This window comes from Cavia porcellus, unplaced genomic scaffold (genome assembly GCF_034190915.1).
Source record: "Cavia porcellus strain 051 isolate PalLab524CR breed Dunkin Hartley unplaced genomic scaffold, mCavPor4.1 scaffold_10, whole genome shotgun sequence".
NCBI classification, from domain to species: Eukaryota; Metazoa; Chordata; class Mammalia; order Rodentia; family Caviidae; genus Cavia; species Cavia porcellus.
Genome location: NW_026947493.1, coordinates 37,028,532 through 37,053,974, shown reverse-complemented (window position 1 = coordinate 37,053,974; position 25,443 = coordinate 37,028,532). Strand labels below are relative to the sequence as shown.

The following is a 25,443-nucleotide window of genomic DNA, read 5'->3' as shown; positions in this document are numbered from 1 at the left end:
CTGAGTCACACACACTGCCAAGGTATTCAATGGGCCCAGTCTCCCTGGATCCACCAGCACAGCGTAGAGAAAGAGCAGGTTCCCAACAGGAATTGTGAAGCTGTTATCAGAAGTGAGGAATGGATGTGAGTTAGCAAACCGAAGCCCCAGAGCACACTTTGGCATGAACTGCGTGGTCCAGAATAGTCAGCTCCAGGTGCAGGCAGCACAGGCCGGGGAGGTCCTGAATGGAACAGTGGGACTCTGTTAAGCCTTAAAAATGGCTTTCGGTTCCTGTTACGTGAATATAAAGCAATAAATTTGTCAGTTCTCAGCAGCATTGCAGAATAAAAGCAAAGAAGCAGAAAATGTTGCTGCCTGTCTATTACTTACTGATGGTGGGTTTCTGAGATTCTAAAGGGATGTGTCAGGAAAGGTACCACTGTAGTGTCAGCATTTGTCAAATACCAAATCCCAGGAGAAAAGAAAATAGAAATTCTTTCCCTCTTGTTTACCACTGATGGTTAAGAAAAGAACATCATCTCAAATTGCGTGAGGCTCTGAAACTGGTGCATTTGTAAATGTCATTTGAAGACAGCCAATCTTGAGTGTCCTTAACTTGTGTAAAGTATGTGGCTTGATGCGCAGCAGGTCCTGGTAAGTGCAGCGACACGGCTGCTCTGGCAACCACACCTGGTACAGACTGGTATTTACCCGTGCCCTGCATCGGGTCCTTCTGTCATCTTCTCATGCAGTTCTTTTACAGCAGCCTTACGAAGCAAGAATGTTTGCATCTTCATCTGATGAGTGAGAACCTGGAGGCTCAGGAGGATTGACTCAGTCACGCAAGGCTCCAGAGCAAAAGGTGATAAAGTCAGAATTCAGAGCTGTGCTGCTGGACTCCAGCAGAGAGTCACAGCTTCCTAACAGTGCTCGGTGACCCCGACCGTACGGCCTCTCAGGGCTTCCTCTTATTTTGACAGGTAATTTTTGGGTTGTTAGGAAAAAATCTCTACAAAGTGATACCTCTAAAGTGTTTTACTCTGAGAATTGTAGTGCTCCTATTCATGAACCACAACTAAAGACAAACTCCTTGGGTTTTTCCAATCTGTCTCCTCCCTTCTTCTGCGGGAAGCATCCGCTGGTACTTCGGTAGCCCAAGGAATGGCACATCCTTTTCATTTTATCTGTAGAAAGAGGCAAGGAGGCAGGATGCTGCCCAGCGTGGCTCACCGCGCTGAACTTGACAATTGTCAATAATCTTCACAAAATAGTGACCTCTGTGAGACCCCGTAATTACATACCTGTGTGTCGGTGGCTCAGATGCTGGACTTCAGCAAATCTAGGTTCAAATTGTAGCCTGCCATTGTGGCCTCAGAGGAATTATAGAGCCTGTCTGAAACTCGGTTTCCTTACCTATGAAGGAAATCATTAGTAGGACTGAGTTCCCAGGGTCACCATAGAGTTTAAAGGCAGTAGTAACGCTTTCAATGTGCTCAGCTCAGTGCTGCCAGTAAGTGGTCAAAAAAGACCAGCTGCCAGGCCGACCACTCATTACCGTCTTACCATTGCTGGTACCGCCTAGCCTTACAGGGCATAACAATGCCTCTTACTCCTCCTAAGTAAACGCTGCCACAGTGAAATCTGCATTTTTATTACCAACACACAGTAGTTAAACATCCTGTCTTTACAGCGGTTTAAAAAGCACCATGCAATTTCCTCTTGTCCTAATTCTTGGAATTCCATTTGTTTGAACATGAGTTGTTTAAAGCTCGCTGTCTGTTCACCTATCTTTTGTATTTTTCCTGTGATATCCAGAAGCCTTGAAAGGCACTGGCTTTCACATAATCCTCAAGAAATTCATGAGCTTCCTCAGGATTTCTGTGGCTTTGGTGCTGCCTTCTCTTCCAGCTGGTTCTCTGGCTTGGTCAGTTTTCAAGCTTCCCTCAAAATCTTTTCTCTTTGTTCAGCTTTTTAAAGGGAAATCTCTTAAGTGGCTTTCTCTGCATAGTCTCACCACCCTTATTCAAGATTAAACTGTTACCTTGGTGACGGGTACTGATGAATACCACATAAAAGCACTGACGGTCATGAGGTTGGCTTACATACTAGTGCCTTTTTCAGATGATAATGACCCCAAGGGAGTTAGAAGCTTTATTATAAAAAGTTGATGATTCTGAGAGGTAAAATAATCTGGGACTTACTTCACTGCGTTCTCCCCCCTACCTGAAGTGAGAGTATCTGGAATTCATGTATAGCAAAAGAAATGCACGAGTAACCTTTTTAGTTAGGGTAACTTCTCATCTGCAGAGCCCGTCACAGATTCCCGAGCACTGCCACATCCCTAATCTGGCAGTGAACCTGTCTCTGGGAATCAGTCAGATGTGTCTTTCCAGGGAAGAGTAGGTGGGGTAGGGTGCGGGCTGCGGGGCAGGGTTTGGGATGATAGCAGCCTGGCAGATGCAGGCAGAAAGTGCCCGGCTGGATTGCCATGAGAACTGAGTGCAGCTTTCTGGTCCTTTTTCCAGTAATGTTATTAACAAGTCACTTGCAAGAGGATTTCACAATATCTAGAGAGAAACTGAATCATAGATTTGATTAAGCTGTTGTCATTTTTCTCCTTTTTCCCCCCTCTTGGGATATATTTAAGACATTTATCTTGCACTGTAACATTTTATCATGCATCAGTGGCAAGAGGGACTACAAAATAAATCTTGCTTCCTGATCATAGTAGATGAATTCACAGCAGAAGTCGCTGGAAAGTCGTTTAGGGGAGGAGAAGATAAACAGTTCCTCTTTTAGCTCTAGTAGGATCCCAAAGAAGAAAAAGAAGCGCTAATTTGCTGAGGTGGACGGTGGATAGTATTGATGAAAATAAAAACAAAGAGTGTCTGGCTCTCTGTAGCAGGATGTGCACCTCAGTTCTATCCCCTCACCTTTGTCTTTTCTCAGTCCTGGAGATCAAACCTACCCTTTACTTCTTTAATTATAAAAGCAACACAATCAGCCGTAATTAGGAGACCTCCCTTCTAATACAACCGGGATCTTTGTTTTGCTCACAGTTTTCCCATGTGTATGCATGTATATGTTATAGGTGTCCTCCGAAGCATTTTCCTTCTTGGTCTTACTACATTTTCCCACACTGCCTGGCTTCACAAGTATACCTGTTAATATTTACATAGAACTCATTCTGCGGATGTCCTGTAATTTAATTACACCCCCATTTGCCTGACACTGGGTTTCAGGGTGGCCTAGAACAGAAGCAGAAGTGAGTTCCCTGACGCCACCCTGACCTGGATTTCCTTCTCTGCCGCATCCTAGTCGCTTTCCTCATCTGTGTCACAAGAATGATCATACTTTCTTCAGTGGGTTGTTCCCACAGAGTAATGTAGAGAAAGTGTTAAATATACTACCTAGAGCACAGTGTATTTCTCACATGTAGTAGCTAAGTATTTCTTGTTCATCACTGTTAAGATCACAGTGCACTGATATTTTCTTCTTTCATAGTATTTGCTTTTGGTAAATTTACCCGCAGGATGATTGTGTATTTATGTTGCTTTTGCAGTATATGCTATCCCTTGCTAGCACAGTAATTTTTATTATTACCAACAATTCTAGGTGCATCATTTTCCCTGTACCCTCATTGAGCCGACCAGAAGTTTCTGAGCAGAGTAATTTAGAGTGTTAAACATGATACCTGCTGATCTGTGCAAAACTGAAAAGTAGAGGGAATAGCATACTTGGCCCTACTCACCCGCCACCCACGGTTCAGTGCCGGCCCCTCCCCAGCCTCTCCGCACCTTGCTTCCAGAGAGTCGCCCAATCAAATGCCAGCCATGGGTCATTTTGCAAGTGGGTGTGTTGACATACATCTCGTCCTTATTAGTGCCTTTCTTTTAAAACATAAACTCTGTGGTTTATCACATCTAACAAGATTAATGTGTTCTTTTACATTTGACTTTGGACTGCATATAAGAGGATGTTAAGGAATTCTTGTTAATTTGTCACCAAGAAGTCTCTGGACAGTTGCCTGTTGGGGTGAGAATCCCAGCGTGTCCCATTTGTTTATGTGGTGGCTCTCTGAAAAACTTCCTGGCCTTTCTTTACCTCTTTGCTATTGGTTTGTTGGAAAACTGGCTCAATTGTGTTTTTCTGCTTGTTTATTTTGAAACAGTGCCTCTCTATGTAGTTTAGACTGTCCTTAAACTCACTGTATAGCCCAGGCTGGCCTTGAATTCGAGGTGATCCTTCTGCCTCAGCCTCCCAAGTGCTGGGATTACAGGTCTGCATATTTCATACAAGGTTTTCTATCCTGGATTCAGGGATATATCGATAACCTTTACAACCAGTCTTCTGACACCATGTCTTTTGTTCTTTAGTATTCAACAAATATTTATTAAGACTTGTTATTTGGCAATCATTTTTTTGGCCTGGGGAATTGGTTTATGGAGCAGCCTGACTTCATGGCAGAACATCAGCTGGGAGTCAAAAGACCTGGATTACTCTGAAGTCCTGCTTTTAAAAGTACAAAAAGAATTCCTTAGAGTTATTATTTCTTTCAGTTTTTCTAGTTGGAGACTTTGGCAGGTCTGACTGAAATTGTCACGCAGCGTCATCTTCCCTGGCAAGAAAAAATGCCTCTATTCCAATGGAAAAATTAAACAACATAGATTTTTCTTCTTCTTTTTGCTTTCTTTCTTATGGGAGCAGATTATCCTTTGAGCTCTGAAAACTTAGCTGGAAACACATGAAACACTACCCTAGGCAAAGCTATAATGAGAACGAGGAGGGCCGTAGATTCCAGATGGCTCATCTTTGTTCTGATTCCAAGTGCGTGGGGTGCAGGTGAGGAGGAGGTTACCTGTGGTTACCCCACTGGGAGAGGAGTGCTCATTCGCACGAAAGAGAACAGATCTGGGGCCTGAACGTGGCTTATGGCAGAGTGGGTGGCTGAGTACAAAAGAAATCGTTGGCATTCCTGACATTCACACAGCTTCAGCTCTATCAATCTGATCCCGGTCTGTTTCCTTTGGTTCAGTCATGAGTGCTTCGGGATGCAATTCTGATCATTCCAGGCAGAGGGATTTTGCTTCCTCCACGTTATCTTCACCAGCTCCCCTACCCCAGAAGCACCTCAATAAGCTCACAACCAGAGTATGTGCTTTATGGCTGCCATGCAAGTTACCTTTGCGATGAATCCTCTGAAACCTCACCCTTGACTCCCCCAAGATCCTCTCTTTCCCTTTGCTCTTCCAGTCACTTAAAATTGAGTAGCATTTCAGATTTTTCCAGCTGCAAAGGTGATTGCTTGCTAGCAAATGTATTCTACTCCCTCCCCTGACCAGACTCTCAGGACCAAAGGGTCAGCTCCTGGTATCCCACCTCCTCCCTTGTTTCTAACCTCCAGGGTATAAAATACAAGTGACAAATATTCCATAAGACTTGGGTTGAAAAACTGATCCAGAACATTCTGTTTGATTAAAGTAAGACTCCGGACAGTTAAGTGGCTTGTCCACAATTCCCAGAGTCTGTGACTGAACAGGGACAAAAGCCCAGTGGATTCACGCAAGTATGCATGGCTTTCCTGTAAAGCCACCTCCTCAGGATGTGGACACAGCTTCTGGTGGAGCTGGGCACACTGGGGCCTCTTGGAGAGGGATTTAGCTGCTTGGTTAAAACCAGCCAGACTCGGTTCGGCATGGCTGTTAGTAGTGCTATGACTTTAGGAGCTCTGCACCCTCATCTAAAACAGGAACAGCATCTCCTCTGGGGGTTCCGAGATGCACTGAGGTGATACATGTCACCTGCTTGTAGCACATCCAGCTGAAGGCAGGTGGCACACAGTTTTCAGCATGCAGATGTGAGACAGCCCCATCACAGTGTTCTTGTTATTCAATCCAAAGTTAACTCACACCTGTGTTGTTACATTATCTGTTTAGAAAAAAATGATAATTTTGCTTTGAAATGCGGCAAATGTGTAATCTACTCTTACAAATTATGTGACACTTGAGTACCTCTTTGGCCAGCTGTTGGTTCCTGCTCCTGGCCTTTGAAAGGTTCCCTTTCTCCTCCAGACTCACCTCCTCATTCTGTAGGACCATAATAACCCTACCTGCTGTTCGTCAGATTATTATTATTCTGCGCCAGGCTTCTCTCTAATCTTTTCTACCCTTTGAAGCAGGTGCTATTATACCCTAATTGCAGATGAGGAAGCTGAGACTGATTGGCAACTTACTTGATGCCAGAAGGGATCTTGACAGTGGGTGATGGAAGAACACAATTGCGTGCCTCCCGGTTGTCCAGATGAAGGATTGTAACCAGGCTGACTCGGTGCTGGGGGCTGACGACCGACAGGAACCCTAGTGAACATCCCAGCACCCTGCCTGAGCTAGGGGGGAAGTACTGAGCAACAGGTCCTAGGTTTTGACTCAGGTCAGCACAGGAATGTAGGGAAAGCGTATGAACCCAGGGTTCTGATCACGTTCAGGGTTCTGTTAGTCATCTCACATGGATGTGAGTTCTCTTTGGTATCATGGTATCAGGTCACCCTCGTTTGTACATGGGCTGCAGATTAGTAGTGTTCCATTTCATAGTTCTCAGTTGAGGTTCTGGAAGCAGAATATTTGCCCCAGATCTACCACTTACCAGTTTTGCCACTTTGGGCAGGTTGCTTAACCCCTTGTGCTTCCATTTCTCCCACTATAGAGATACCCCACAGGCTTGTTGGAAGGATTACTTGTAACTTTGCACTTGGAAGGCTGAGGCAGGAAAAATCACTGGAAGGCCATTCTGTACTTCATAGTGAGCTCAAAGCCAGCCTGAACTACAAAGGACCTTTAGACAAAAAAATGAATTACGTGAGCTGTATCATATAAAGTCAAAGAATAGTGCCTGGCAGATAGCAGACCCCTAAGCAGCTGTCACATCATGCATTGAAGTCTTGTCACTTGCCAGACACATCTGGGCACCAGAGAAGCAGCCCTGAACAAGGGAGTCGTGGTTCTTGTCCTGTGAGGAAATAAATATTAAAGAATAATAAAGCTTCTGATTTATCTAGCCATTCTAGCTCCATTTCTCATTTGTAAGGCACTGTTTAGAAGTTGCTGCAATGTTTTTTAGTTCTGATTTTTGTAAATGTGCAACATTGAGGTCAGTATTTCACATCAGGAGTTTGGCTCTGGTAGGGAGTTCTGCACAGAGCCCGTGGGGTCCCGCATCCCGTGCCAGCAGCCACCTGTGTCACATCCCAAGCAGCACTGGTCACAGTCACCCCCATGGGTGTGAGCCGCCCACCCCTAAAGGGCAGCGCAGAAGTCATGACAGGGAAAACCCTCCAGGCGGCAGGAGCGGGTCCTTTGGGGGTGGCTGTCATGGTCACCACAGGCCTGTGGGAAGAAGACAGGGTAGGAAGCAAGTGTTGCTGTGTAGATAACACAGACCCTACACAGCCAAGTACCTATTTTTAAGCAGCAGTGGTATATTTTAGGCCAGGTCCTTCCTGTCTGTAGTCTCATCTTCATCTTCCGTCTGTGTTTCTTTTTTCATAATGGATCTTCTCTGTGTTTCAACATCACATGTGCATTTCTGTTTGATGTTAGAAGAATCTTCATGCGTGTACACTGCCTAGCAAACTGAGCTTACTGTCTGATTTATCCTCATGAAACAGTACCATACTGACCCATTCCAAAGTATGGGGTGCCTATACTGAAATACTGATTTTTGATTATGACACAAAAGAAGGATAATATTTCATGTGCATCTAATCTTTGCTCTGGGTGTGTATTTTTGCACTCAGGATTGAACCCAGTACTTTTACACCAAACTACATCCTCCATCCTTTAGGGACATTCATTTATTTGTCTGCCTAAGTTGCCCAGGCTGGGGTTGACTAGTGACCCTCCTGCCTCAGCCTCAGTCTGTACCCTCAACTACACAACAAAATCCTGTCTCAAAAAACAAACAAACGGGCCTGGGGATATAGCTCAGGAGCACAGCACCTACCTTGGAAGCTCAAGGTCCTGAGTTCAATTCTTAGTACCAAAAAGCAAACAAACAGTAATGCCACAAGGCAACATAATTATTATTATTTTTCATTTTTCTCTCTCTTTGTGACTCTGTAACCTAACCCTCTCTATTAAAAGCTCTTCTAGGAGGTGAGAATTAATTTCTGGGATGGTAACCTCAATTCGTCCAGCTTCCAGCCTGGGACAAGTACAGGGAGACTGGTGGCACTTCTGTGCCGAGCTTGTGCCCTAGAGAAGCAGCTGGTTCAGGAGCGATGCCAGGCAGGTGGTGGTGGGTTAGGGTGGAGGAAGGGGATGTGCTGCTCAGCGCAGGAAGCCTGACGGATGGCACCTCCTTTTACAGCGGCATGAGGCAAGCGCTAGGAAAAGAACATGAGCCATTGTTGTGCACTTTTTTTAAATGGGTGGGTTGTTTTTATAAAGTTTTATGAACAGGAAACTGAAGCAAAATGCTGACCCCTTTGGTTTTTGGGCCCTGCCAGGATCATTTTCATATATACTTTTGAATTTTGATGACAGACATTTCCTTTAACTCTTCTGAGGTAAAGCAGAAGACACCAGAGAGGAGTTAGACTTTCACATTTTTCCTGTAACTCCAGGGGACAGAATTAGATCCCTCCCCACCCAGGAGATGACCATAATTCTTTCAGTAACCTAGGCAATCTGCTAAACATTTTTCCCTTAAAATATTCTCGACAGTGTGCCTCACATGTGGAAAGCCTCTGACATACATTAAGACGGGTCATGCTGTGGCAAAGAAAAATAGACTGTGTTGCCCTCCTCCCCAAATCATAAAACCCAGCCTCCCCGGTGCCTGTTTCTCTGGGAAGATGATTTCATCTTCAAGTATGTGATCCTATCTGTTGTGCACTGTGAACGTATGCACCAGCATTGCAAGCATCTGGCTGGCAACTTTGAAGATGCTAAAGCCTGTTTTGCTCCTCCAGGGCATTTATTCACTGCTAACCCTGTTAGCAGTTAGTTAGGTCTTACTGCATTTTCCTGGCACGAGAGCCATCCTCCACGTACCTACCATTGCATTTGGTTTTTCTGAACCTGCAGGCGGTACAGGGTTATTAAAGTTCAAGGAAGAAGCCACATGGGTGTTGGCTTGCGATGTTAATTCTCTTTCCTCCCTTCTCCCCTCCTACTCACTGGCAGAGGAGCTTGGTGCACTGTGAAGCATCTCTAAGCCAGATGAGCCCAAGGCATCTTGTAAGACTGAGAGGCAAAGCGTGGCTCCTTTGGTGGAATGGCTAACAGAGAAGTTTCCTTCTCCTTTCTGGCTTCCTTGGATAAAAAACTGCATCGTGCTGGGTGTGGTGGCTCAGGCTTCAGCCCAGTAGACCTATAATCCCAAGACTCAAGAGGCTGAGGCAAATAGCTGGATAGCTGCCAGTCTGGGTGACATAGTGAGCTCAAGGCCAGGCCAAACTGTGCGGTGAGACTTTACCTCAAAAATCCCCCCAAAAAGTCTGAGTGGCAGAACTTTTGCCTTGTGCAGGGACCTGGGTTTGATTCCCAGCACCACTTAAAAAATGTCAGATCGGGCTGGGGATTTAGCTCAGCGGCATAAGCACCTCCCTTGCAAGCAAGCAGTTGTGAGTTCGATCCCCAGTACCGATAAAAAGGAAAAAGACAAAAAAAAAAAAAAGATCAAGGGCTGGTCTACTCAGGAGGCTGAGATGGAAGGCTGGCTTGAACCTAGGAGATCAAGGTCAATCCGGGCAACACAGCAAGGCCCCTCCCCCAAACAAGCACGGCAAGTCCATAATGTCACATTCACTTAGACATCATATTAGCATCATGTATAGTGAAGCACAAACATCAGGCAAAATCCACCTTACCCAAGTCAAGGTCCACTTCAAGAGAACAGAATTTTAATATAAATAGCACTAGAGGAATAGGGCAAACTGAAACAAAGAGAATTTTTTTTTTTTGGTAAAGTTTACTTTTTATTAGTACCAGGGATTGAACTCATGACCTTGGGTTTGCCAGGCAGGTGCATATGCCACTGAGCTAAACCCCTGGCCCTTTTTTGGTAAAGTTTAACCTAGAATCAAAAATCTACAGGAGCTTTCTGTACAGAAACAAAGCTTCTGTAAATGGGAGGAAGAAGCGTTAAAGGGAAGGGAGGAGAATGGGGAAAAAAAGAAGAGTATATATTAAATACAAGCATAATTCTATATGGGGAAGGTGAGTACTAGTACTATGTATGGCAAATATGTACTAATGAAAAATAGACCAGAACACCTACAGAAGGAATTAAGCATCAGTTGCTGGGTACGTGGAAAAGCTGGGTAGAGCTGGAAGCTCTCACAGTGCTGAGGGGGCTCCCACAGCTGCACTTGGCAAGAGCAGGATCTGTGAGTTTGAGGCCCTTTAAGAAGCTGGAAATTAAGGACCGTGTCTGCCTTTCAACATTCCCAGCAGCCCCTGCTGGTACTGTGCATGTGACTTCTTGGCTCCATCTCCATCCAACCATCTTGGCTCCTCCTTACATGAAGTTTTCTCTGGGTTTGGCTCATCTGTGACGTGTGGTCTGATTACTCCCATTTCCATTTAGTTTTTATTGCAACAACTGTGGATCCTGCATCTTACACAGTGTGCGCTGACATGAGAAGAGGTCCCTGTCTCCTGTAGCTCAGTCAGTGGAGACAAAGGAACAGCATGGGTGGGACGCGTGCTGGGGAAAAGGTGTTCAGTGTGCATCCTGGCCTGGGGCTCACAGGTGACCCCGGAGGAGAGAGAGTAGCTGGACAAACCACCAGAAGGCTGCCCTGGGTAGGCGAGGGTTGATGAACCAGTCTGAACTGGGGACTGGCGAGAGACTGGTTCAGCCTTCTGGTGCTAAGGCTTTTGGTTTGATCGCAGTGGCGGCTCACGCGGATTGTGTTTACTGAACTTAGTTTTGGATGTGAGATGAGAAAAAATCCAGATAAAGCCGTGCTTAACCCAGGTCCCACTTAAACTAAGTTCCAGTTAACCCACACCTCGAGTGTCTGTGTAAAACACCCTCAGGGCCTTCCGCACGCTGAGGACTAGTCAACCAAGGGGCTGCTCTGCCTTAGCCAGACCAGACACTTCCTGTTCCCACCAGATGAGACAGGCACTCGCCAGGGTTCAAGCCTGTTTCTGCTGGTTCCACTTGTTCTGTAATTAAGGTCTTCTGCCTGCACCCTGTCTCCTCCCAAGCCTCAGGTCTTTTTTTTTTTTTTTTTTTTTAAGGTAAACATCTCAAGCCAACTGCCCTCACTTCATTCTCTACAGCTAATTTTTTAAAAACTTAAATGCAGCTGTGCCCCCGGCTCTGAAGATAAGCCTGGTTTTAATTGGAGCTCTGGGTACCAGGTTGTAAATCCAGTCCCAAGAGTCAGAACACGTTTCCTGGTGGGTGGCTTAGTTAGTAGTTCACCCGGAGTTGTGGACTCGCCTGTTTGCACCGCATCCCTGACACACCCATGTGTGTGCAGCTGCTGTTGGGCATACAGGGTCCCTCTTGCATGCTGGTGTGAAAGAACAGATAAACAGCTCCTAAGCCCGTTATGGGCTTCATGTCATGCTGCAACCATTGAGCTGATGACCCCAGTACCTCTGGCCCGCAGATTGCGCTCACAGGGCTTCTGATGGGAAGAGAAGAGGGGAGGGAGAAGCAGGCTTATTAGCTAAGTTGTTGATCACTGTAATTCAGCGTACTGCACTACTGAAACAATGCTTTTTGTGAGTACTGGTAACATATAAATTTCTGGGCTCCACTGCCGAAGATTCCAAATCAGTTGATCCAAAGTAGGGGCCAGGGACATAGATTTAAAAAGTTTCTCCATCAGTTTCATTGTAAGTGGCCTGGGAAAATGTTGTCCCCAACTCCCCCAGGGTCAAGCCAGGTTTTTAAATGGAGCCCAGATGACACAGATACTGCTATTTGTCATTGGTATCCTGGAGCTACTGGTCACATCCTTGAAGGAGAGTAATAATAGTGTCTGATTACAGATATCATCAGTGCTCCATTTGTGCAGTTTTTACTGGTCTACAAGGAAACCACATTCCTCCTATCTCAGAATCCCTTACCAGATCTTCTTCAGGTTTTCCCTGCCCCACCTTGGACCAAGTCTAAAATACAGCTCATTTGCACAGTACCTGCCTGGCAAGCACAAGGTCATGAGATTGATTCCTGGTATAAAAATAAAAGTCAAAGGAAGAGAAAGCTCTTGGTTATCACTGGGAATGTCACCCGTGGAAGCAGAGGGGGAAAGTGTTGGGCTACCTGTGTACACTTACGTTGCTATGTCAAATTACCAAGTAGAAGAGATGGTTGCAGATGCCAGGCAAGCAGCTGGTGCTGTAACATGTTTGAAGGCTGGGCTTTAAGGGACTAGCTACTGTCACTTGAGTTTCTTCAGATGTATATCTTGCTGCAGAGATTGTAGCTAAATACAGTCACATTTTTATGATAGACCATATTTCTGGAGCAGATATATATTAAATATCTGTCTGCATGGGAGGTTCAGAAATGAATGGAGAAGGGAAAGGTAGCTAAGTCAAGCATCAGATCTGTAATAAGCACTCAGTCATATGTGGTGAATGAATGGATTGATGTATAGATAGATGGATGAATGAATGAGCAATCTTTTAAGAAAAAAATCACCGGGCTTGGTGGTGCACACCTATAATCCTAGCATTTGGGAGGCTAAGGTGGGAGGATCATTATGAATTCAAAACCAGCCTGGGCTGAAAAGTGAGTTCAAGACCAGCCTAAACTGCATAAGAAGGCCCTGTCTCAAAAAGACAACTACAACAACAACCCTTGAATTAAGTATAATGCTAATAGGGCAGAACATTGTCCCATGGGCTAAGAAGATTGTCACAGTCTCTTAAGCATCTGAAATTTAGCCTCATGCTGGGCCTGCTCTGCTGGTAATCACAGCTCTAAAACTTGAGGTGTGGCAGAATGTCTCCTGGCCATTCCTGTCATCAGTTGGTCCTAGAGGAGCTAATCGCCAGCAGTGGGCTTGCAGAGCGCACGTGAACCCTCTCAGCACAGGTGAGGCCACAGCACTGAGCTTGGCACCTGTCCTGGAAACGCAGAACAGACTCTTTTATTCCAGTCTGCAGGCCTCTGGCTTGTGCAGCCTGCAGCCCTGCCTGGCTGTGAGGTGTTTTATGGGATTGTAACTGGTTCTGCCGAAGGCAAGTTTTGAAAGGCACTTTGTGCAGTCACTTGGAATGAAGCAGCCTATTAGGGTTGTTCCTGAGCCCGTAAATACATTCAGACACAGCAGGATGGAAGCACTGAGCTCCGGGGCATTTGGCTGGCAGCAGTGCAGGGCTGGACCAACTCCTCTCAGCTGTGACTCTGGCCTCCAGGGATGTGCTTGAGAACCCTCTTCCAGGCAGCCTGGTTTCTGCCAGTCTGGGTGACACACATCCCTGGTTAGAGTTCCAGGCAGATTGCCCAACCCCAAATCAGCTAATAGTAGAGCTGTACGTTTCACAGGAAAGAAGTTCTGAAGTTTGGGCACAAGGTGTAAATTGCATGAGGTCAAAAATACACTTGAGAGTTTTTTAAATATCCCTAGGACCACATACATGGTTTATATGGACCCAAAATTACCAGCCTGAGTTTACAGACTTTTTTTGTACCAAAAATATATGTTTTTAAACAGCAGAATTCTATTCAGGGTGGTGAGGCATTCAGCCTACCAGAAGCTTGGAAGAATCAGACCACCCACGGGGACTCGATAGGCTCATCTTGCCTTTGATACTTATTTTGGAATTTATGCCCTTTTGCAGCATAAATCATTATGGGTCATCAACAATCTATTTCTTGGTCTGTCTCTCCAGAAGTAGGAAATTTGCTATGTATATTCATTGATGTTTATGTGTATGTGTATTGTGTGATGCTAGGGTAAAAAACAGGGCCTTTGTACTGAGCTACATTGCCAATTTTTAAAATATTTAATTAATTAATTAATTAATTAATTTAGAGAAAGGGCTTTTGCTAAAGTACTAAGTTACGTAGGCAAGGACCAAATTTTTGGTCCTTCTACCTTTGCCTCCCAGAGTACTGAGATTACTGGTGCATAGACCTTGCTTGACTTGATTCTAATATTCTGTGTGTGTGTGTGTATGTGTGTGTGTGTGTGTGTGTGTGTGTGTTTTCCTGGAGACTGAATCTATGCCCTTAACACTAAGCCACAAACTACACTTCCAACCTTTTAAAAATCATTTTATTATGAAAGTAACATTAGCACTGGCGAGGCCAAGGCATGAGGATCACCGCCAGTTTGAGGCCAGCCTGGGCTACACAGTGAGACCCTGACTCAAAAGCAATTAAAAATACCAAACTTTTTTTTAAAAAATTTTGAGACAATGTATCCCTGAGATACAGTAGACACCTACAGTTTAAAGGAGGAGATGTTTGATTTGGCTCATGGTTTTAGAAAATTCAACCTGTGGTTTGTTGGCTCCAATACAAACATGGTGGAAGGACACAGCACAGCAAAGATGCTTAGTAGTTTATGGCATCAGATAAGCAGGGCAAGGAAATGGTACCAGAGAAGAAGGAGCAAGGGATCAGACATAAGCCCCAAGTACACCTCCCTGGCCCACTCATACCCCCCAGAAGTGCTTTACTAGTCCCCCAGGAAATCGCCAAGCCAGTCAGTTGACAGTCCATTTATGCATCACAGACAGAATCACCCTGCGTGGACAAAGCCCAGGCTGGGTTTGAATTTGTGATCCGTCTTTCAGAGAGCTGGGATTACAAACATGTGTCCATGACGCAGCTGTAATATCTTTTAAGAAGGTAAGAATTTAAAAACAAAAAACATTTTGTGTGTGTGTTGTAAGAGAAAATGCAAGCTGGACAGACTGGTACACACTTGTAATCCCAGCTGCTTAGGAGGCTGAAGCTGTAGGGCTGGATTTGAGCCCAGCCTGAGCCACTGGTGACTAGTACAACACTGTTTCAGAGCAAACAGGCCTATGGAGGACAGTCCCATTGCAGATTGCTGCTTTGCCTTCATGAGCACCTAGGTTCTATCCTCAATAATGGAGGAAAAACAGAGTGAAAGAGAGCACGTATGTGGCAGCCTCCTTTTCAACCAGCATGAGTATTCTTTGCTCTGTGATGATTGTATCTAACCTTGGGGTTAAAGTCACCTCCATTTCTGAGGCCTGTTGATAAGGACACTTGACTTGAGGCATGCCACCCTCTTGGCTCAGGCCTGAGTGTACCTCGTGAGCAGCCCAGTCCTGGGTTTGCAGGTCACTTTCTCCTTCATAGGTGCTGTAGGTATGTTTTCTAGCTGGAGAACTAGGCGCAGAGAGCTCCACGGGGATCGGTCTGTCCCTTTGTGGCCGGTGTCTTCTAGTGGAGATGATGGATCTGTGATGTGGGAAGAAAAGGAAGAGGAAGAGAAAAGGAGTCCTCTGGATACCTTAGGCAGAGCCTGGATGGCCACACTGCCTCCTTGCCCCATTTTGGCTGCTTGGTTAATCGGGCTACTCTGGTTAGCAGCCCTTGAAGATGGAATTCTTTGCTTTACTGGCTTGGTCAAGCGTGTGGAAGGTACAAGTTTACTCCTTATACACACACCTTGTCCACACAGCTCAGGCTGAAAAGGTTACTCTGTTTTGAGTTATCCCTGGGAGTTATGACCCGTGGTTCTGAGGTGCTCGTTTCCCTCCACACTTCTTCCCAGCTTCACCTTTTGCATTGAGGAGACGCAGTCTTCACTCTCAGCTGACGCTCATTCGTCTCTATGTGGTCAGTACAGGCTGCCAGCTGGCACAGGTCTTCCTGCTTCCGTAGGTGCCTGGGTACCAGCAGGGCAGGAAAGGTGTGAATTCGTGCCAGGGGTTTGATACCTGGGATGAAAGAGCTGTGTATTACGAGGTTTCCTGCCTGGAAAATAGGAATTGTTGGGTTCTGACCTCAGCTGGAAGCAGAGACCACTGAAATAGGACTGCATAGATGTCTCTCCATCCTCACGACCCTCCTCCACTCCCAAGAAGTAAAACAAGAATCAGTGTCTTCCAGACCACCACTGTCGTTTTTACGGGAGGAAAAACTCAACATACAGATCACAGGACAACCTTGAAGAGGATAACTTTAATATTTAAAGAAAAATTTCTAATTTCCCAAGTGATACATAAATACATCTTTCCATTAAAAAAATTACAAGTATTAACTCTAAGTTCAAAGTCCCCTTTGTCCACTGCCTCTAATATCCTTTCATCCGAGGTAGCTTTCCAAAGCTACAAGGGAATGTGTAAAATGTAGATTTTTTCCAAGTAGTATTTCATGCTGTTTACCTATAAATATGTCTCTATAGAAAAATCTATGGTACTGTTTTCTAGCTGGGTTTTAAACAAATGGCATTGTGCTAAGCCAGCACTTTGGGAGGCTGAGACAGGAGGATGGCAAGTTCAAGCTCAGCCTGGACAATTTAATGGTTTAGGGAGGCCCTGTGTCAAATGAGTAAATGAATAAATAATAATAAATTAAGGCCTGAGGATGGAGCTCAGAACGAAGGCCCTGACTCTGCTCTCCAGAGCTGTTCCCAGTCCCCACTTATCTCACTTACAGTTTTCTATTTTGTTGCTAGGGATTGAACCTGGGGCCTCACCCTTGCTGAACCCAAGCTCCAGCACTGGGCGACGCCCTTGGGCTGCTTCAGTTATTTTTCATCTGTGCCCTATACATTGGCGTCTTTCCATGCCTCACCCACAAGTCCATCCCCTTTTCCCTGCGTGGTATTCCATCGTGAGGAAAGTTGATTGAAGCACTCTAGTTGTTTCCAGTCTTGATTTTTCTACCACTAGACAGGGCTGAGACAAGCAGCTGTGGGCATTTACAGCGTCAGTGTTTCTTCAGAAAGAACGCCCGGAAGCACAGTAGAGCTATGGATACTGCGCGGTCTTAAGATTAAAAGCAAACTCCTGTCCAGTTGCCGTTCTGAGCCCTTGCCCCTGCCTGGTGGGGTTTTTTGGGTTTTTGTTTCGTTTCTTGCAGAGTTGACGGGTGGGGGATTGGGGGGGATTCTGCAGGTGGTGGAAATGTTTTTTATTCCGATTGCGGAGGTAGTTACCATAGTGTTTACTTTTGATGGAACCTCGCGAACTGCACGTTTCAAATCGGTTGCATTTTTACAGTTTGTACTGTTTTTACTCCGGCGATGTTCTTTAGGAAGAAAAAAAAAAAAAAAAAAAAAAAAAAAAAAACTTTTGGCCCGGGGTGCTCACACCTCCACACGTATAATGCCAGCACTGGGGAGGCTGAGGCAGGAGGACTACTGAGAGTTTGAGGCCAGCCTGGCCTACTTAGTAAACCTCACAGCGACACCTTGTTTTAAAAAACAAATTAAAAAAAACAGAGACTGGCCTGGGAGTAAGGCTAGAACAGCCCCTCTTTTAACGTGCGCATTCAGAACGCCACAAACTCTCCCGGCGGGGCTCCCCACGCGGCTGTGCCGGCTCCCTCTCTCCGCCCTCCGCCACAGCTCGCCCCGGAGCAGAGGGCGGTGGCACCTGGCGCCTCCCCGTGCGCGTCCCTGCTGGGCGGGCCCCGCCTCCGCCCGCCCGCCCCGCGCTGGACCTGCCGCGCTCGGGCTCGGCTCCGTGCTGCAGCCGCCGCCGCGCCGTGGAGCTGGGCCGCCTCTCCCCTGGGAGCTCTGCAGTCGCCGGGGGCCCGCGGTGACATCCCAGGGGGCAGGCCCGCTGCCGCCATGGTGGCCAAGGATTACCCGTTCTACCTCAGCGTCAAGAGGGCAAACTGCAGCCTGGAGCTGCCCCCGGCCAGCTCGCCGGCCAAGGACGCCGAGGTAGGGCGCTGCGTCCCCCTGCCCGGCTCCCGCTCCTCCTCCCCGGTGTCCCGCGCGCTGTGCCTCCCTCGCCGCCGCTGTCTCGGTCGCCCTTGCCCTGCCTTGCGTTCTCCAGGGGTCAACAGGGACGCCCTGCCGCTCGGGTGCGAGAGCTCTCAGGTCTACGCCCGCAGGTAGACTTCTTCCTCCTGCATCAGATGCCGGAGAAGAGCTATCCTTCCAGCCGGGGCTCCCTCTTGCCAGGGATGGGAGTACAGACAGGGGTTCTGGGGTTCTCAGATGTGGTCTTGCAGCTGTTTGGCAGCAAGGACATCGCACAGCACCTCCATCTGTCACCTGTGGCGTGTGTGTGTGTGTGTGTGTGTGTGTGTGTGTGTGTGTGTGTGTGTCCTTTAGCGGAGAGCTGGAGCTGAGTAATTTCTGCAGATGAACTAAGCGCCTCCGTGCATAGGAAGCTGCCTTGGAACGCTTCCCTTCCTGGGAGCTTGCTTGCGCCTTGGGGTGTAATGTGTAGGAGTCCTCGCCCGCGTGTGTTTCCTTCTTCCTGTTGTTTCTCTGGCAAATGGCTCACTGACCTTAAAGTCTGGTTCAACTGGCGACCAAAGCATCCCTTACTTTCTCCTTTCTTGGATTCTCAGCGAAGCAGTTGCTTTCACTAGAACACAGCTTTGCTGAGGCCAAGTAGATGGAACCCAAGATCACACAGATCCTTGCGGCTGTTGGGGTATCATGGAGCTCTCTGCTAGCCACCGTCCCCACCATGAGAACAGAACCACACAGTTGGGGAAAGTGGAGGCGGTGTGCATCTGCCTTGGACCCACTCACTCACCCACTGCCCATGGACCAGCGCAGCGTGTGCACTTGGCTCTGAATTGTGCATATTCCGAAGGAGGCACCGAAGAGTCGCTGCCTCTAACAAGTGTTGGTCCGAGCCAGTAGGACTCTGGGCAGTGGTTGGACTTTCTGCAAAATGAGCACAAAACTTTTCGGTGGACTCCATACCTCAGTTTAGTTGAGTATGTTCAGTTTTTGTTCCCAGACGCTGTGGAGGTGTTGTGGTCCTAGTGGCACTTGGAGATTTTTAAAATGTGAACAGGATGGCACCTACATAGGATTCAGGTTGCTGAGGCTTAGAGTGGATGTGGTGGTGTTTCAGTGCAACTTCATTAATTAAGGAATGGAGGAGTGGTGAGGCCGGTGCCCTTCAAACTCCTCTTGGAAGGAAGAAACGCATAATCAATTTAATCAGTGAACTGGAGTGAACCAAAGCAAAGAATGCCAACAATAACTACTGTTTCTAACTAGCTCTGTGCTATCACTGTGTCTTTGAGGAGTTTAGCTAAAGGACTGGGTAACCTCACTTGCTTAATATTATTATTATGTACAGAGTAAAAATGTCTGTGGCTTACAAACATGCAGGAAAGAACTTAGCATCAAATGTCACATACTGATTTGGCTTCACTGGTGGCTAGGTCCAGGAAAACATCTTACCTTCCTTTTATGAAGGATATCCTGATGGAAGAATAAGCATGAGGAATGAAGAATTTTGGGGAATAGTTGGTAAATATGTTTTTCAGGCATCACCATTGAATTTTTAAAAGCTAGAATAAAAGTATGCTGATACACCTTGAGTTGGACGTGTCTCTTGGTGGTGTTAACTTGATGTAAATCATTTCCAAGTCATGGAGCCAGGCAAGGTTGGAAAAAGAAACCTAAGTAGAATTTCTGGTTTTGTGGCCAGCACAGAAAGCAACCAACTTTGTAGGACCAGCTGCTCCCCATGTAGTCAAGTGGAATATATTTTCTACCAGTAGGTGTCATCAGTATTCGTAAATGTGTAAAAAGCAGCTTTCACTTGTCTTATTGAAAATCATGATTCTAAAACACTTTATAGTGTACACATTGACTATTAATTCCCCTAAAAGTATTTTCAAAGATTGGTTCTTTGTGGAAAGAACATGGCAGTAATAGAAAGAAAAATGCGCAGCCAAAGGCCTTTGCAGGACAGAGGGGTTCATTGCCCTTCAGAGGCACTTGTGCCCCGTGTGTGCTCGGTAGCCTTGCCTTCCCATTAGCCCAGGAGGAGGGCACCCAGCATGGTGCGGCAGAGGCCATCCTCAGTGGTCCCTGGGTCCCAATGAGTGTGCTGGAGAAGGCCACTCAGAGAAAGGACCCTGGAAGCAGGTGCTGATGTGCTTAAGAAAAATAAAGTTCTCATGAAAGCAAAAAAATTTCTACTTGAAATTTCCTTTAAACATTTTGCAGGGTTTTTTTCATGTCAGGGGTATTTTCCAGTAAAAGGAAAAAAAAGATATATGTTTAAATTTAAATTTGCTTCTTTAAAGGTTCTGTTTAAATTTTTAAAAATGTTCTACGTGGATTATGATATTGTGGTCTGATATTCCATGTCTGTTAATGTAATACTGCTTCTTAATCTGTCATTTCTCATGACATGGGTGTATGAGTTGGTTCGCAAATATCTAATTTTAATACCCATAACCAGCTAGATCCTTCCGGCTCTAATCATAAACTATAAGGACTAAGAAGCTTAGTTCTGGATTTTCACAAGAACATGGAACAATGAGAGTGGTGTTCACTGCCTCTCTTCTGATCGCTGTGGCAGCTTCTCGAGGTTGCTGTGTTCATACTGACTGGTAGTCACGACTACCAAGCCAGAAAGCCACGTTAGACGTGCTGACCCAACGTCTGGTCATTGCACTGGAAGAAAGCTTTAGGCCATAGTGAGTTTGCTTTAAACAGAGGCTCAAGTGAGATGACACTTCAGCCAAGGAAGACAGCCTGAGTAGAAACTTTTAAGAATTTTAGTTTCATTTCATTTTTAATAAAAATAGCCATTTCTGTTATTTCTATCAACCTATCCTTAAAATCTGATAGGGTGGTAGAGAATTTACTTTAGATTTTTAGGTCCATCATCTTAGATGTTGGTCAGCATCAGGCCTAACTTGGGGGTGGTGTCTGTATCACTTTTGTGTCTTGGTGGTTGTAGCACAGCCTGGGTTGGTGGAGCACATATATAATTCCAGCACTCAGGAGGCTGAGGCAGGAAGATCAGCTCAAATCTAAGGTCAGCCTGGGCTACTAGTGAATTTTTTTTTTAACATAGTGAATTAAAGGCCAGCCTGAACTACAAAGTGAGATCTCATCTCAAAAAAAAAAAAAAAAAAAAAAAAAAAAAAAAAAAAAAAAAAAAAAACCAAAAATGTTTGCAGCACCTAAACCAGATGCCCAGAATAGCTGAGTATTGCTATGGGTCTCAGAGGTACAGATTATGATTTTGCCATGGCCTGGGAATACTGCCATGCATCTAGAAATAACAGGATTCTACCCCTTGTTTAAATCTGCCTGTATCTAGTGAAACCCCAGCCACATTATAAGGTTAACATAAAGCATGCATTATTCTCCCCACTTCATGAATAAGAACTCTGAAGAGAGATAACTTGCAGAAATAAACAAAAGAGTATAAGAAGCTGGAGCCAAGATCTAATGCCAGATTTCCTGAAAGATTTAGTCCAACATTCAATACCAGGATCCCTTAAAAAAATGGGGGAATACAAGACTTAAAAAATACATAAAAGTGGCGGCTGGGGATTTAGCTCAGCGGCATAAGCACCTGCCTTGCGAGCAGGTGGTCGTGAGTTCAATCCCCGGTACTGATAAAAATGAAAAAGACAAAAAAAAATACATAAAAGTTTTTTAAATGTTATATTTTAAATATATAATCTTGGACATATAATTGAGAAGGAACCTTTTAAGCCTTAGCTAAAGGGTGAGGTGAACTGTATGTTCTTGCTGCAATTCGTGGCTCATAGGTCAACACACATATTTGACAGCCATATGCACCTGGGTCTGTGCTGCTTGAACGGCAGCTAGAGACCTACGGGGTTCCTGCTTTCCAGTCATTTATTTTCTGGGGATCTGCATCATATGCTATTGAACTGTCAGTATGTATGACCAATTCCGTGGAAATACTACGGTCATAAGGAATTCTTATAGTTAGAGTCCTAGATTTCTTCAGAATCTTGCGACCTCAGAGAGCTGACTGAGTGGAGACCGACATGCTGTTACCCAGCACAAGGCCCTTACTTACTGATAGGATCTGGTTGTGATCACGGGACCATCATTTTGAGGCTTGTTTGGTTGGAAGACCTCTGGGATGCACCCGACTAGGCCTGTTAAAATATTTGACTTTGCCCATGCTGACTTTTAAGACTGTTCAGGACATGGACGATGGATTAAGATGCCTGGCCTCTCAAAATCATCTCTATCTCCAGTGGTGTGGCCTTGGGCAAGCCGCTGTCTCTCCAGGGCTCAGCCTTTTTAGTGGTAAAATGGACATGATAATAATTCTATCTCCTAGGGCTATAGTAAGGATCACAGGAGATGATTTGTGTGCAATGCTTAGTGTAGTTCCTGGTATCTTGAAAGTCCTCAGTAATATTATCATTGTGCTGGGTACAGTGGCACATGCCTTTAATCCCAGCACTCTCACAGGCTGAAGCAGGAGGGTCCCAGGTTTGATTTCAACCTTAGCAATTCGGTGAAAATCTTAAAGGAAAAAAAGAAAAAAGGCTGGGATGTAGCTCAGTGCAGAAAACCAAGTTTCAGTAACCACTACTAAAAACAAATAAAAAATCGTCATCATTAAAACCTCCACAAAAAGTCATCTCTGCAGTGGTTTTAAGAAGCATCACAATCACCATCCTAATTCCCTAAATGTTGTATACGTATCAGTGCATTAGGGGCTTTATTAAGACCTTTACTTTAATCATTTTCACAGCAAACCTGTAATGCTGTTGTTCTATGTTTTGTAGAAGAATCTGAGGCTCGGTGGTATCCCAGGATGGTTGAACTATTGGGTGGAGAAGCTAAGACTCACAACCCCATCTGACCCTGAAATCTGTATTTTCCTAACCACATCACGTTGCCTTTGGGTGACTCAGTCACTGGTGATACCATGTATCACATGTAGGATGAACCCCCCCTGCCCAAGCCAACTGCCTGGTATCAAAGACTCGTTTTTCCTTAGTGTCTGAGTAGTGAATCCCATCATTAGTTTGTTTGTTTGTTTTTAAGACAGAGCCTCTCTGTGTAGTGTAGGCTGACCTTGAACTTGCTTATGTGGCCTTTGCTGGATTTGAACTCAAGGTGATCCTCCTGTCTGAATCTGCAAAGTGCTCAGATTACAAATGCGAGCCACCGCGCCTGGCAGGCAGTGGTTCTGATAGCCCATTTCATAGAACAGCTGTGACCTACAGGAATGGGGTTTGCTGGTTCCTGTTTGAGAGGGTTTTGATAATTTCCGTTTTGTGTTTCTCAAGACCAAGGAACTGATCTTCGACGGTTCTGCTGTCTGCTCTGCCTGCTCAGCTCTCTGGAGGTGACACAGGAGGTTCTTCCTATTACTCATTTTGCTTATCTGTGAGAGCCACCAGCCTTCCATGTAAACCAGTAACTGGAAGGTCCAGCTACCATCTGGGTATTTGCAAACTGTGTCATTTTTTTTTAGACATTCTTGTGATTGCCTCTGAAATCCTGAGCCAGTGGCTACTGTTTTTATGACTGCTGTGTGAAAATAAGTTATTGATCATATCCTAATTTTTCAAAGCCTTATGCAATGTAATTGCTAGTGGTATGTATCTGGAAGAGCTGCATCTATGAGATATATGTGTGGTTACTTTGCGTAGTCTTAACAGCACTGGTAATAGGTAGAGATCACATACAGAATGGAGAGACTGCTTCACTCACATTGCCATTTATTTTTTTGTGTCTGTTAAGGGTCTGTTAGGAATGTAAGCCAGTGGTTTCTTAGATCTGTCTGTCTATCTATCTGTCTGTCACTAAACTGACTTCAGTTACTACCTCAGAAAAGGTTATATTGCAGTTAATCAGAACTGCCTAAGTCTTAGAAATACTGGTGCCAGGACCTTCTGTGTTTGGAGCATTGTGTCCTTTTGTGAGAAAGCAGCCCTAATTATTAGTAAGCTTCAATTAATTGGAGCAGAACCAGAAGCGTTAACAGTAACACACACACAGCCCCCCATCCCTGCCACCCCACTCTTAGGATGAAGAGGAATGGGATAGCAAAACAGACCATTTTCCCCAGGGATTTATGAAACAGCCCTCAGGAAGTGACCCAGCGTCCTTGCATCAGAGGACCTCAGAGTGGGTGCGGTCTGTTGAAAACAGGCCCCCTGTTCTTACCCAGCTGCTGGCTACACTGGGCCCTCTACTTAAAAACCTCCAGGGGCAGAGGACTGGTAACCTTCTTAGGCCCCATACCCTCTCTGTCCAGTATGGATCATGGAAAAATCCGTTCTAATGGTAATGTTGCTTTCTAGACCTGTGTATTATGGAGGAGTACTTTTTCCTGTGTTATCCCCTGAAGACGGCTGTCTCCCTTCCCATCTTGCCCAGCCTACAAACTTACACTTCCCCCACCCCGACTGCTTTCCTTCTCCTGCCCGCACAGTCCCAGTTCCTCCAACTTTGCTATATAACACAGTGCTCTTTCTTGTTCTCTTAGCCTGTTTCTTTCGAACATGCTCGGTGTGTCTGGAAATCATCAGTCCTGATCATCCCAGAGACACTGTGTACTGCTGTTCAACAGACAAGATTTCCATTATGTTTAATACGCTTTCTTAGACAAGATAAGTAGACTAATACATTGAGAAATATTTTCAAATAAAGATACACGAACTAGGCATGGTGGTACATGCCTGTATTCCTAACACCTGGGAGGCTGAAGCAGGAGGATCGCTGTGAGCTTAAGGCCAACCTGGGTTACACAGTGAGTTAAAGGCCAGCCTGGAGTATATAGTGAGACCCTGTCTCAAAAAATCCAAAATAAAATAAACATAACATTAATATCTTTGTCATCTAAGTATGCAGACACAAAAGAGTATTCCATGGTCTCTATGGGTAAATGGGCAAAAGGCCATAATAAGCTCTTCACATTCAAGGGACCATAGAAGCAATGATTATTTAAAATGTTCATTGTAGTAAGATTTATAGTAAGGGAAAAAAAACAAATAATAAGATGCTAATTCATAATTAATGGTGCAGGTTTTGTTTTGTTTTGTTTGTTTTTTTTTGCCTTTTTTTCTTTTTTCTTTTTTATTGGTACCGGGGATTGAACTCACGACTGCCTGCTTGCAAGGCAGGCCCTTATGCTGCTGAGCTAAATCCCCAGCCCCTAATGGTGTAGTTATTTTATAGATATAATAGAAATGTAGATAAAAATAATGCACCTACTTGTATGCATATCCAGGCTCCCTCCACTCATACTCAGGGTGGGCCTTCCCATTACCTTTTCCCAGAACTGTGCCAACCAGTCAGTGGACTGAGTTAGTAATCACACGCCCTTGATCCCAGCATCATTGCCCTACCTGCAGCCACCTCTGAAAACTCACCTATGCCTGCATGAGGCTTGGGGGCAAATTAGATACAAGCCATAGCAGAGTTCACAGGGGAGAAAAACTGTGTCCAGGGTTGTTCATATGCAGTAGTGCTTATGCTTTGTTTGTGTGCATTTTATAGATTTCATAGAACCTTTGTACTCTTTGACTCACCTAAATATGGTTATTCTCATTTTAAAG

At 45.3% G+C, this 25,443-nt stretch overlaps 1 protein-coding gene across 7 annotated transcripts in view; it reads left to right on the top strand.

Moving 5' to 3' along the window:
* Nucleotides 1–25,443, top strand: part of Arhgef3 (Rho guanine nucleotide exchange factor 3) — a 277,874-nt gene that overhangs the window by 190,156 nt on the left and 62,275 nt on the right. Inside the window, exon 1 of one of the 7 annotated variants that reach the window (XM_063257328.1) lies at nt 17,307–17,827. The exons of 5 other annotated variants lie outside the window; for them this stretch is intronic. In XM_063257328.1, coding sequence (XP_063113398.1) covers nt 17,732–17,827 — 96 coding nt within the window. In that variant the 5' untranslated portion in view covers nt 17,307–17,731. Of the gene's footprint in view, nt 1–17,306; nt 17,828–25,443 lie in introns of those variants that run through there. One more of the 7 variants, XM_003480092.5, reaches the window with a different exon arrangement.